The sequence below is a fragment of the Hyaena hyaena genome, unplaced genomic scaffold, assembly GCF_003009895.1.
Source record: "Hyaena hyaena isolate Hyena2069 unplaced genomic scaffold, ASM300989v1 scaffold_251, whole genome shotgun sequence".
Lineage (NCBI taxonomy): Eukaryota > Metazoa > Chordata > Mammalia > Carnivora > Hyaenidae > Hyaena > Hyaena hyaena.
In genome coordinates this window covers 915,866-930,037 of record NW_024080883.1, presented here as the reverse complement: position 1 = coordinate 930,037, position 14,172 = coordinate 915,866, and the positions used below count along the sequence as shown (strand labels likewise).

At 40.2% G+C, this 14,172-nt stretch overlaps 1 protein-coding gene across 1 annotated transcript in view; it reads right to left on the bottom strand.

The window, feature by feature from the left end:
• The window catches only part of MYH15 (myosin heavy chain 15), a 150,882-nt gene extending 137,313 nt beyond the window's left edge, over window positions 1-13,569 (bottom strand). Inside the window, exons 1-7 of the mRNA XM_039244987.1 lie at window positions 13,482-13,569; window positions 9,369-9,475; window positions 6,344-6,487; window positions 4,497-4,653; window positions 3,825-3,852; window positions 2,423-2,516; window positions 592-684 (exon numbers count right to left, since the gene is read on the bottom strand). Of these exons, the coding sequence (XP_039100918.1) occupies window positions 592-684; window positions 2,423-2,516; window positions 3,825-3,852; window positions 4,497-4,653; window positions 6,344-6,487; window positions 9,369-9,475; window positions 13,482-13,569 (711 nt within the window). The remainder of the gene's footprint in view (window positions 1-591; window positions 685-2,422; window positions 2,517-3,824; window positions 3,853-4,496; window positions 4,654-6,343; window positions 6,488-9,368; window positions 9,476-13,481) is intronic.
• Window positions 13,570-14,172: the final 603 nt, after the last annotated feature.

Here is a 14,172-nt window from a genome sequence, read left to right as displayed (position 1 = left end):
ATTTAAAAAAAAAAAAAAAAAAAGATGTAATACAATACAAAGCATTTTTGGGATTCACTGGGTGAGCTTTCCTACTGGGAGTGGAAAGGAATTTAAAACTATTGGGGCGCCTGGGTGGCTTAGTTGGTTAAGCGTCTGACTTTCACTTAGGTCATGATCTCGCGGTTCGTGGGTTCGGGCCCCACGTCGGGCTCTGTGCTGACTGCCAGCTCAGAGCCTGGAGCCTATTTCAGTCTGTGACTCCCTTTCTCTCTGACCCTCCCCTGCTCACGCTGTCTCTCTCTCTCTCTCTCTCTCTCTCTCTCCTAGAAATAAATAAAAAAACATTAAAAAAAAACTATTAAATATTTTTTTCCTGAAATTGACCAAACAATAGAAGCTTCTCAGGTACACATTTATACGTAGTTTTAATTTCTTAATGATGAAACTGATCTCTTTCTTTTTTGAGGACTCTAACAATATTATAAACTTTAATCAAAGACCTCTTTGGTGTTTTAGAAAATGTTTTTACACCTATGTGCTCAGACATGAATTTTACCATTTTTTTAAAAAATTAAAGATTCTGATAAAAGACTTAATCATGTTACTTACAAAACGAGAGGAGTTATCATTTCTCAAGGTTTTGGCATTTCCAAATGCTTCCAAGATAGGATTCACTTCACTGATTTGATCTTCTAAAGTCTCCTGAGATGCAGGTATGAGAAATACAGCAGATAAAGTTTTCAGCAAATTCTGTAATGTGGTAAACCCTCCATTCCTAGATCAGACCCCATTCTTGCTTTGATAACCAGTAGCTAAAAGCCATTTCCAGATTTGGTTATACAATGTTACTTTGGAACAGGAACTCAGAAAAATAGATTAATGAGACATTGTCTTAACATACAATGCCCCTGTGAATATATGTGGGAGCTCATTTATTTTTAATGCTTCTTTTTTGGTTGGCGTTGGCCTAAGTGGGAAAAGGACATAGAGATCGACACAAAAAAATGAATAAATGCCATACTCTATTTCCAGACAAGTTTCATTCCTTATATTTTTCCCATTGTTAATCTCCATTTCTTCCCATCTAATTCTCACCCCTGAGAGTTTATCCTAAGATAACATAAAAGATTCTTGGCATTATTAAATTATTTTTTTCCTTGTTACTATTCCTAGGTAATCTAGCAGTCATGCCAAGGAGTGCCTTGTGACATAAAGAGATGTAGATATTTAATTGGTTGGGAGAAGGGGAAGGACTGTCTCAGGCTGGAAAAATAGCACAAACAAAAATCAAAACTCAGTACAGACAGATTAAAGATTTTATAAAAACCTCATGGTCCTGTTAACAATGTATGCTAACTATGTAACTATTACATACTATTTAGGAATTTATAAATTTACAAATACTATGTCCCTTCTAAGTATTATGGGTCTACTATCCTTTAAATGAGGAAAAGGCTATATAAGCAAAGATTTTCATAGAAGTGTTATGTATTATGTAATGTTTATGTATTATTATTAGGCTCAATGGCTCCACCAAACAAACACCCACCAAACAACTTAAAATGCACACACAAAAAAAGGAATATCTAGTGAACAATAAAGTTCAATGATACCTAAATAATCAAATTCAGGAATGTGGTGGTTGGTAAGGAAACTTTGTGGTTTGAAAATTGGACCAGTTTGCTATTTTGATATATTTCTTACTTTGCAAAACAGCAGGAAGGATCCAGGATTGAATTGAAAAAGCAAAATAACAATGCCAGACAGAGAGATGAGAGGCTCTAACAGCTCAATAACTCATTGATTTTGAGTCGCACTCAGAATTATCTAATTTTATTTTGCATATAGATTCCCATGGTCTAGTTAGTCTCTAATTATTATTAAACCCATCAACCTGTTAATGAAGCTTAACTAAGTAAGCTAAATAAAAAGCACCAAAGATAAAAATAATTGACTACAGAGGGAAGGTACATAGAACCTGGAAAATGATTAAAGTTGAGGGTATGTTCATCAGGCATTTGAAATCTGATTTAGGAGACTTTTACTGGTATTTATCTGTGGGAGTTTGACATTTCATGATAGCTAAAGGAATTCAGAAATATCAAAAGTAGCCATTCAAGAAAGGCACTGATGACCCTAGCCTTTATGGAAGATGGCTTGGATCTTAAAGGTAATTCTCAGAGGGTCCAATCAACAAAGACTACATAGCCCTTGCAGCAAGTCTGAAACAAAATTTCATATTTGGGGGTTATACGTTTGAAGCACTTAATGATCCTCTCAAGAGGCAAAGATGGGAGAAAAAAAAAGACTTTTGTAAAATTTTCTAATTGTTCTGTGGTTCTGGTCTCCTCTTTTCTCCCCAAATGTAGTCAAGGCAGAGCTTCCATGATCAGTAGATAGGACCTCTTCACCTTTCTTGCCAAGATATATGAACACTTACCGGCTTTTCCCTAGATCCACTCATGGTTGCTATGGTGGCAAAATACTGGATAATATGTTTGGTGTTCACAGTCTTTCCAGCACCAGATTCTCCTCTGCGATTGAAAATCCAATGACACAGTTAACTGGTTCAGAATACAAATGTAGTAAAAGTTAAATAATTTTAACCATATAGGCTCAGACAAAAAGGGAAAATTTAATGGAAAAAATGGAACTTAGGAGGAAACTTAAGAGATGTAGATATTTAATTGATTGGGAAAAGGGGAAGGACTATCTCGGGCTGGAAAACTGACACCAACAAAAATCAAAACTCAGTACAGAAAGATTAAAGATTTTATAACAACCAGAAGCCTGTTTCTCATGGTCCTGTTAACAAAGAGCTGAAGAGCACCTCTATTAATTAAAGACTGGTCTCCTCATTGCCACCTGTTCAAGGGATTTTTACATATTGAGGCTATCAGATGGCTAGGTCCAACCCCCTCCCTAAGAAGAGGGCCTACCAATCATTCCACTAGGCAGTTGGATTTTGGACTTCCCTTTTGCCTTTGATAACAGTTTAACTTTGTGATGTGGGAAGAAAACACAGTGGTGATAGCTTCATCACCCAAAGCATCATAGGATCAAGGTCTGCCTTTATCTGTATGAAACTCCAGGAAATAGTCTATCTTCTCTGCAAAAGCCTGAACACTAACTACCCTTCTAGCTGGAAGATTCTGAGACTGTTATTCTTCTTAGGATGACTAAAGCCAATGGAGAATGCAACACACAAGGTGACAGCACCGTTGTATAGGAAGACAAACAACTTTAGCATTTCACTGCCTCTTCAGTCTTAGACTCTCCCTTCAGCCACCATGCTGGCAGTTTACCTGGCCAATCAATGCTCTTCTCATCAAAATTAACGTACAATATGGTATCACTGAAGTGTTTTCCTTCTTTTTTCCCTCCAAGTCTCGCCGTCTTTTAGTTTCTACTACTTAGTATACCTTGGTCTGCCCCAATCTGACTGTCCAGATAACAGCAGAGTATATGTTCTGTGGTCATATCCATTGGACTTTCCATCTCTCTGTCCAGTTAGCCAATCCAAAGACCTTTGAAAATGATTATTTGGATAGGGAGCTCTCCAACAAGAAGATGATTAAAATCAGCTTGTGTACTAGGAGTTCTAAAAGATCTACTGAAATGGTGGAAGCAGTCTAGCTAGTACCAAATTTAGAGTAATCACTGACTAAAGTGTTACGACAATTTCCTGAGTATCTTATTCTTGCCTAAAATGTATTCTGTATCTAAAGTGCAAACAATTCAAAGACAGTGAATTTATGTTTTATTCCCAGTGAAATGTAGGTGTCTGTTTCCATTGAAACTCTAAAGGCTGGCTAGCAAGAAGAGGCAAGGCAAACACTTACGTCAGAAGTATAGACTGATTCTCTCGAGCTACAAAAGAAAGGAAAATGTCAGAACATTCTTCTGCCAGAACTTCTACGTATTGGCAAACTTATTCAAAATTTCCTTGGTTGCAGTTTGAAGTCAGACACAAGGTAAAGGATTTTCTCTCAGTTGAAAAAAAAAATACCACTTAAATAGTACATACAGAGTAAAATAGATTTTTCCCTTGTCTCTATGTATGCCAGTCATAAGGACATACAAATCTCGGGCCTATTCTCTTGCTCCAAATACAAATGATAACTGACTAATGGTTGACATTTTTGCCATTTTAAGCCTTTTAAGAAGCATGGTGTTACAATAGCTACAGAGAAACTTCTTTGTGCCAGAAACGCTAGCAGGCGCTTTATATAATAAAAGCTGCCATCTACAGGGGGCTTACTCTGGGCCAGCCACTGGGATGAGCACTTTCAATGCATTATCTCACTTAATTTGACATGTGAGCTAATCTTCTCCAGAACCCTAGGAGGCAGGCTCTATTTTGCCCATATTTTATCCAAAAGAAACGGAGGCTTCAAGTGATTAGGTAACTGTAAAGGCCACGCTCTGTTCACAATGCCTACGTGCCTCTTAGTGACACAGAGAAAAAGTAGATCAGATATTTTTACCTTTCATTTTGTAGGGCAGCCACTTACTGTGAAGCATATCCTGAAAGGCATTATCAGCAACAGCGAAGATGTGAGGGGGAGCTTCTGATCGCCTCTTCCCTTTGTAGGCAGCCACGACTTCTTTCTGATACACTGGAAGCCACTTGTAAGGGTTTATGCTCACACAGAAGAGACCTGAATATGTCTGAGCAAAAATCAGAGAAGAATTCAGAAAACAGGTTAGAAATACTTCCAGGTTTGTCAGCTCTCTCACTGCCAGATTACATTTGCTGAAATATTTACTCATAAAGGAACTAAAAGGAGGAGAGCTTTTGAATTCTTACAGAGAGGGGACTATCTCTGTAAGTCTCCAGGAAGAGACAGAATCAGGTTAGAGTAGCAGCAGGACCTGGGGTCACCTCTCCCCAGGGAGATCTCCCAACTACTAACATGTCTGACACAAACACCTTTTGAAGACAGAGAGGACGCCATCATCGCGCTGAGCAGCCTTCAGGCATTTGAGGCCCGAAGGTGGCTTGTGTTTCAATAAGATCTGGAACTTGGTTTTTAAGGCACTGAGGGGGAATAGTTCATTTGGGTCACTGAGTCACTAAAATGTTTGAATTGCGCCCCCCCCCCCCAAGACACTTTCAGATCCTAATTCCCAGGACCTGTGAATGCAATCTTATTTGGAAAAAGGATCTTTGCAGGTGTAATTAAGTTAGGGATCTCAAGATGAAAGTGGATGAGCCTTAAATCCAATGGCTGGTGTCTTTATAAGACACACGGAGAGGAGAAGATATGGACACACAAAAGAGTGATGTGAAGACAGAAACAGAGATTGGAGTGGTATGGCCACAAGGAATGCCAGCAACCACTAGAAGCTGGAAGGAGTAAGGAATGATTCTCCCCTAAAGACTCCAGAGAGTATGACCCTGGTGGTTTGATTTTAGACTTCTGGTCTCTAGAACTGTGACAGAATAAACTTCTGTTGTTGTAAGCCAACTGGTTTGTAACAATTCTGTTACAGTTTCCAAGGGACACTAATATAGTCATGTAGTAAATAAAAGTGCCAAGGAGCAAGTTGTCTATGTTTCATGGCTTCTAGAACAATGGATCCCAGATGCCACCATTGTGGCCCAATCTACTGAGTGCTGCTTCTGTTGAAAAGGTGCTGGGTAAATCAAAGGATCTGAGCAACCATCACCAATTTAATGATGGCAAACAAAACAAAACAAAATAAAACAAAAACATTCCATTTACTGAGCACAAACTAGGTGACAGGCACTGCACTGCCTGTTTTACATTCTCTTATTTAATCCTTCAGGCTACCTTGGAGAGCCAAACACTCTTATCCCACTTTACAGATAAGGTGACCTCAAGAAGTTAAGAAACTTAAAAACTAGTAGTAAGTGAAAAAACTAGCATTTGGACACTGGTGTATCAGGCTCCAAGCCTTATGCCTTTACTTTAGCTTGACAACCTAGGGAAAGTAATATGAATGTTGACAAAATAAAATTGGGGAAATATTAAGACAGTATCCCTTTCCAGTGGGCATTCCTCAAGAATTATTCCCATTTGAGGCACTTGAGTGGCTCAGTCAGTTAAGCATCTGACTTTGGCTCACGTCATGATCTCTTGGTTCTTCAGTTCGAGTCCCACTCTTTGCTGCTGGTGCAGAGCCTGCTTCAGATCCTCTGTCTCCCTCTCTCTCTGCCCTTTCCCCGCATGTACTCTCCCTCTCCCTCTCTCTCTCAAAAATAAATAAAAGTATTAAAAAAAACCTATCCTCATGTGAGTGTGCTTAATATCAAAGTAAGCTCTTATCCAAAAGAGGGCTGAGACATTGCCAATATGAGTGCCAACATATTTCACGGTAAAGCATATATACATACATAGATCATCCAATGGTCATAGCGCCTTTTCAGGGTATGCAGCACAGATGCTTCATTGAGATGAATCAGCATTGCCACATCTTCAATCATTTCACACTGTGGGGGGTTCATTTGCTGAACTTCATCCTCTTTGACACTCAGATTCTGCAGAGAAGAGAAAACTATAATATGTATTTTCCTATTTTATGTTCCTTCATTTTGCCATGTATTGGAAAGAATCTTCAAAGAGTCAAAAAAAAAAAAAAAAAAGATGCCTCATGAGAAGATGGGGACAGAAGTTTAACCAATCCTAATGAAAGAAACAGGTGTTTCTCCTGCCCACGATCACTCTTTGCCTAAAGATGAAGTTTAAAAAAGTTTGTTGAGGGACGCCTGGGTGGCTCAGTCAGTTAAGCATCTGACTTCGGCTCAGGTCATGATCTCGCGGTTCATGGGTTCAAGCCCCACACCGGGCTCTGTGCTGACAGCCAGCTCAGAGCCTGGAGCCTGCTTCAGATTCTGTGTCTCCCTCTCTCTCTGCCCCTTCCCTGCTCACGCTTTCTCTCTCTCTTTCAGAAATAAATAAAACATTAAAAAAAAAAGTTTGTTGAATCAAAATATTCTATCTTGCAGAGCTGCAATCCTATGGATCCTCACTGACTCTGGTTGCCTCTGAGAGCACACACATCATATTGCATTGGATTTTGGCACCTTTCTTAATGATTAGAAAATTTAGAAGAAGAAATTTGGAGTGAAGGGCTGAGGAAGCAGATGAATTCTTTCAGACTTTGTTCAAGACCTATCCGCTTCCTCAAACCTTTCCCAACTCCCTTAGTTCCCTTTAAAAAAATCTTGTATCATATAAACAACCTGTACTATCTTGACACTTTGGAAGACATTTTGGCAGTTCCTCAAAATGCCAAATATAGGAGGTACCATATGACCCAGCAATTCTAGTAGGTATATATACAAGAGAAATTAATATATCCACACAAAAACTTGCACATGTATGTTCATGGTGGCATTATTCCTAATAGCCAAAACATGTAAACAACCTCAGAGTCTGTCACGTGGTGAATGAATGAACAAAATGTGGTGCACCCATACTATGGAATATTAGTCAACTATAAGAGGGAATAAAGTATTGATACATCTTACAATAAGAACAAACTCCAAAACTATTATGGTAAGTGGGAAAGAAGCCAGACGCAAAAGATCATGTGTTGTATGATCCCATTTATCTGAAATGCCAGAAAAGGCAAATCTGTAGAGAGATAATGTAGATCAGAGGGGACAAAAGGGGAGGTGACTGCTAATGGGCACAAGATTTCTTTTGAGGATAATAAAAATATTCTAAAATTAGATTACAGTGATCATTGCATAGCCTTTAAATATACTAAAAACTGCTGAGTTGCACACTTTAAAGAGGTGAATTAAATGATATGTAAATTATATCTCAATCAAGTTGCTTTAAAAAAAGTTGGCATAAACAACGATGGAAAAGAGACATTCAAATCTACTTTCTCTCTTTTAATAAGAGAGAGTCCCAAGGCTAAAGGGCCCCTCTGTTTCCTTATTTAGGACACTCCAAATTTTTTCTTGGCCACCTTTATATGTTCCTGCTGGTAATGCCCAAGTTCTTCCCTTATTTACATTAGTCATATAAAATCTACCTATTCTGGGATTTTTTTATGGCCAGATACTGTCAAAAAGACCTATTGAGACACCATACATAGTAATTTATAAGTAGCCTCCAGAATTTTACATCTCGAATGGCAATGCTTTAGATTATAAATTGCTCAGATGTAGGGGCACCTGGGTGGCTCAGTCGGCTGAGCATCTGACTTTGGCTCAGGTTATGATCTCACCGTGCAGGAGTTCAAGCCCCATGTCAGGCTCTGTGCCGACAGCTGACACACAGCCTGGAGCGTTGCTTTGGATTCTGTGTCTCACTCTCTCTCTCCCCCTCCCTGATTCACGCTCGGTTTCTCTCTCTCAAAAAATAAAATAAAAACATTTCAAAAAAAATAAATTGCCTAGATGCAAAGATAAGGACGTAAAAAAAGATGAACTTTCTTGGTAAGGGTTATATCTGTTATGGAGTTGAAGCAGAATCGGAGTTGTTAATATGGTCAAGGAATCATCTATAAAATCTACCAGGAATTGTTCATCTGAGTCAGACAATAAATAGGGCCCAGCTCACCACCATGGGGATGGCAGGTAACCTGAGTTCAGTAATGTAGGTGAAGGTCCTGAGAGTGGACTGTCTGCTCAGTGTCACCCTGCTGCCCTGGTGACAGGGAGAAGAGGCTGCAGCCATTACAGATTTACTTCACATGCCCTCCATGGCACCTTACAGACTAGCTTATGCCCAACACTTGCCTTACTAACCTCTTTCAAAGGTCATAAGTGACCTCCTAATTCTGAAACTCTTTTTCCAAGGCCTTAACTGCCTTCTTAAACATTTGGCATTACTGACCATGCCCCATCTCTTGGCTTCTCGGGCACTGTGCTATTCAAACCTTGTTTCGGAATTCTTCAGGTCACTATTCACTGCAAGGGGCGCCTTTTGAAAACAAGAAGACTTGAAATATTGATGAAAGAAGCAGAGAACGTGAGTTCTAGGGTCCATGATCTTTACCACTTGGCAATTGTTTTACTCTGATTTACTCAGTGCTTGTCATTGAATCTTAGATAGGAAGTGGAGGAGATTCTCAAAGATGTACAAAGTTTCCAAATGTGTATCAGTGGCATCTCCTATGCCAGTTGTTTTGTTTGTTTTCTTTTGTTTTGTGTGAGAGAGAGAGCAAGTGCACAAGTGGGGGAGGGGCAGAAAGAGAGAGAGAATCCCAAGCAGGCTCCACACTCAGTGCGGACCCTGGGATCATGACCTGAGCCGAAATCAAGAGACACTCAACCAACTGAACCACCAAGGTACCCCTCCTACACTAGGTTTTTAATTAAACTGTTAGAGAAAGGATATATTTAATCGTTTGATTAAATGGAGAACTTAGTTATCCCTGAGATGAAAGAAAGATCCCTTTACCTTTCCATCCGATGTCTCAACAATTATTTTGCCATCATTTTCACTCCCTTTAACCTCGGCCTCAACATATGCATTTCTGCCGTCACGAATCCAGCATTTCTTTTTCCCTACAGAGGAAAAAAAAAAAAAGAGTATAACCACAGTACTTGTACAAAATATACATTGGGCGCTTTTGTGCTGATAGATAGGATCTCATTTCTGCTATTTCTGCTTGGTGACTTGGAGTCACCAATACAGGAAATTGCAGAGTTAGATATAATCATCCAAGCTCATCCTGTAGATAGTCCAGCACACTGACTGTAGGAACAAGAAACACTTGAGCAAGCAGAGGCTGGGAACATCACAGAGCATTTTGCTACAAGACAATTACTAGCCAGCACCTTACAAGCCATTTTTCCGAGCCCTAACACTTACTTACCACTCACAGTCCCAGGTCCTGAGTGGTTGTCCTGGCGCCTCACCCTTCCCAGCTCCCCTCCAAAACACTTCACTCAGAAAGGTCTGGTTACGATTAAGTGAAAATTAGGTTTGTGGTCATTTCTGTCTTTCAGGGTTTCTTTAGACCTTATTTTTAATATCGGGATAAAAGCCTGCTCTGAAATTACATGGTAGAATTGGAGGTAGGGAGCCGAGGGGAGAGAATATGGGTTATTTTTGCCATACAGTATAACAGCTACATATTATTTCCCACTACGTATTGTTTTTCTCTCCTTGGCCTCTTCACTTCCACACCCCACTCTGAAGCAAAGCAGCCCTCCACAATGCGATTAACCAATAAGGAGCTTCGGGTGAAATGAAACACTCCTATAACACCTGAGACGACTTTTCTGGGTCTCACTTAGATGCTTCTCAAGCTCTCTCCCACCTGAGACAGATAGCCAGGGAAGATGAATAAGAAACCTACTTGTAAGGGAAAGTGAGTCTTACCAGAAGCTCATGGAAGTCCCAAGTCACAGTCCCTGAAGTAAATAAGAGGGAGGGGAGAGGAGAGCATTTGGCTGGAAGAGGGAAAATCCGAACTTGTGGATAGGGAAAACCCCATTACAACCATGGCATGGGAGGGTCTTGCCAACTCCATCACCACCCCAGCACATGAAACAAAAGTCAGGAGGCCTCATTGGTACTGGACAGGCAGCCCCCACCAGACACCCTCCCCAGAGATGCACAGTAGGACTTGACAGTGTGAGGTGAAGTGGGGCACCATTTGCCTTTCCTTCCACCACGTCTGTCTCTGCAAAGAAGTTGGTTGCACACTACTTTCCTGCTGTCCCAGTCTTCGCTGTGCTCCTTTCCCTGTTTCCCTAATTACAACCGAATTCACTACTAAAATTGCTGGGCAAGAAGATTATTGTATTCCTATCAAACTGATTTTGCATTTGCTTCCAGTTGGCATTTGCATTTTAAATGCTGGCTTTGCATTCTATTTATTATTTTGGTCTCTTTTTTACGAAACGGATTTTGCTTTGTGTTAGGTCTGTGAAAAGAGGCAAGTTTTCAAAAAGCACCTATTTTGCATAAATTGTGTGTGTTTAAGGTAAATAAATGCACTGCAGTTTACACCAAATGTTATCACTAGAAAGAAACATGGATAAACCTGGCAAGATTTCCACTTTTTTTTTTTTTAATTTTAGGAAAAAAACCTGAGGAAAGAGATTAAGAGTGTTGTCCATAGTCACATAGCTAATTAGTGACAGTCATTAGAATAATGACTCTAGAAATTAAATCGATCACCCACCTCCTAAATCAGAGCTCTTCCATTACAGCTTCGCTTTTTTCCTCCAATTTTTCTCTCAAGATTAGGTTCATCACCTGCCTCATGATTAGCCCTTTCTCTTATCATTCCTGGAAACGGTGAGGGAGAAGTTTTGGAAACCCTCACCTGAGGGTCAGTCCCTAAGAAGGATGTCTTTAGAGATAAAGTAAAAGAACTCGATGTTTAAGTTTTAAGTTTTTTTGCATTCATGAATAATTGCAGACATGGAAATGTAAAGAGCAATGGGTTTGAATCAGGCCATCTGGATTTTAGTCTTGGTTTTGTTAGTAACAGAGTGTAAAGCTTGGGCCTCAGCTCTTTGGGCCTAAGTTTTCCCATCTGTAAACTCAGGAGGTTTGCCTATATGACTTCATATTTTTAGACGATGAAATATCTTTTCTTTAATATAAAGGCAATGTGTGTTTATAGGAGAAAAATGAAAAAGTAGAGAAACATAAAGAAATTTTTTTTAATCACCCATGTGGCACCTGGCTGGCTCAGTTGGAAGAGCATGTAAGTCTTGATCTTGGGTCTGAGTTCAAGTCTCACGTTGGGTATAGAGATTACTAAAGAAAGTAAATAAAACTGAAAAAATATCACCTATAATGGAACTCAGGGATAGTCCCTATTATCTATCTGAAGCATTTCTTTCCAGTCTTTTTTCTATACTATTAAGATTATAGAAATACTACATTTCGTTTGGTAGCCATTCTAAATAGATCGATTGTTTATGGGTTCTAACATAAAAATCATCTACATTTAGCTTTGGAGTGGTGTTTGTGTTTATCTCTAAAAGCACACCTTCTCTTTGACACCCAAAAATTCTAGTTTTCCTTCTCAGGTCAGATAACACTGTACTTTTGTTTGTTTTCACATTTATTGTCACAGTAGGTCTCTGTGGAGGAAGGTAGGCAGGGCAAGTATCATCATCCTATTTGACAGATGAGGAAACCAAGGCTTAGTAAAGTGAAGTGATGTGCTCTAATTACACAGCTGGAGAGGATGGAGTCCAGGGAATTTAAACCCAAGACTACTTGCCAAATACTCTGATCACACTGCTTCCATTTGGCCTGAGTTCAAAACAGCAAACTCCACTGTCTACTCACTCAGGGGAATGAAAATCTTTTGTTTACGCTCATCTTTTTTGCCGCTACTGCATTTCTATGAGGAAAACCATTTGGCCAAGAAAAATTAATTAAAAATTATTGCTATGTTTTAAGTAATTATTTACAGTGCTAATTCTACTAAATGCATCATCCAATTATCTCTAATGCTTTGGTCTAATTTTTATTTTCTCACTTGGCACCACTACGATCTTGTCCGTCATTATCTGACTACCTGTGATAAGCTTCTGCATGACCAGTTCTGACCTCAGGGGTAGTCCTGTTACCTATTTGATTTGACGGATTATAATTAGCTACTCTAAAATCCAATCATAGTAATGAAATCCAATGACTGGAAACTGGGAATGGATCCAGGACTGGTCTATAATGGAAATATAATGCCCTACATAACTGGTTTGAATTGTAATTGGTCATATTAAAGTCTAATGTTGACTAATTCTGAGTACTAGAACAACAGTCAGCATTTATATTGCACTGTTGAATAATTTTGGAATTAAGATATGTAGGTGGCTTGATGCTAGATCACACTGTGAATCTGACTTGAAATCTTTAATTAGCTGAAATTCAGAAGACAGCCATGCAGCCCAGCCACATAAAAAAGGAGGGCAAAATGTGACATTTATTTAGAGATTTTAATGTAGAACTCAGCCTTTATCTTGAGGGTAAATCCTCATTAACCTTCGTCCTTGCCTGTAACCACCAAGAGATTATTCATCAGGGTGAGCAAGTCTCCCAATTATCTCTTATTGAGTGTTGGTTGAGTGACCTTGCTGACCTGGAAGGCCGCCAGAGGGCCAAGTTCCAAAATTAGAAAAGTTGGAGGAGGAGCAGGGATAACTTCCCAAAGCTTTTCCTTCCTTCTTCCTTAGAGTGTACCATCCCCACCTAGGGTCAAGGCCCCAGGCCCCTGTCTGTTTTCACCCATGCTAAGGGGTTTCTGAGAAAGGCTTTATCTGGCCCATTCCCGGGAGTGTCTGTGCTGTCACAGAGAGAAAACGAGTAAGCAGGGCTTGGGCCTGTTCTGCCTCCCAGCCGTCCTCCTCTCCCTTGCAGACTCATCCCTACCCGGGCCACTCAGCAACTCGCTTGCCCATTCTAAGGTCCATAGAGGCAAATGCATCCCAAGCAAATAACTTAGATTGCAGGACGGATGACTCTTCTCAACCAATCAAGTATCTCAGCTGCCACCCAGAAGCGGTAAAATAAACTGAAGACAGCAGCCACCACAAGTCTTACCATTAAAGGCCTTGGCCTGTAGCAGAAGCAGCTCAGCCTGGCTTCTTCTGAGGAAGGCCGCAGCCTCTCCAAGCTCCGACAGATCCATCCTTCTTCAAGTGATCCACTCGGCCTGAAAGAGAGCTGCAAGGATTCACTCCGTAGGAGATAGGTGCAGAAAGAAATGGGTGGACATGGGACATCAGGCATCAATCCAAGACACTGTTCACTATAGACAGACCAAGAAGGGTTAACTCTTTTTAGCTACCTCCCTGCCTCCTCTACCTCTGCATGTCTCAAGTGTATGACAAAGCCGGACTCAAGAGCATCTCACTGGAGCAAGGCCAACTCACCCATTAGGCACAGGAGACAGTGCCTAGAGCCCATGATGCTTTCAGGGGCCCACAGAAATAGCTGAAGAGTAATTTTGTTTAAAATCAGAATGAAGGAGCGCCTGGGTGGCTCAGTCGGTTAAGTGTCCGACTTCGGTTCCGGTCGTGATCTCATGGTTCATGAGTTCAAGCTGTGCTGCCAGCTCAGAGCCTGGAGCCTGCTTTAGATTCTGTGTCTCCCTCCCTCTCTGCCTCTCCCCTGCTCACGCTGTCTTGCTCTCTCAAAAACAAATAAACATTAAAAATTTTTTAAAAGCAGAATGAAAACATAAATATAACATTAACCCATCCTGCGTTATATTCATTAGTCTTTATGCCAA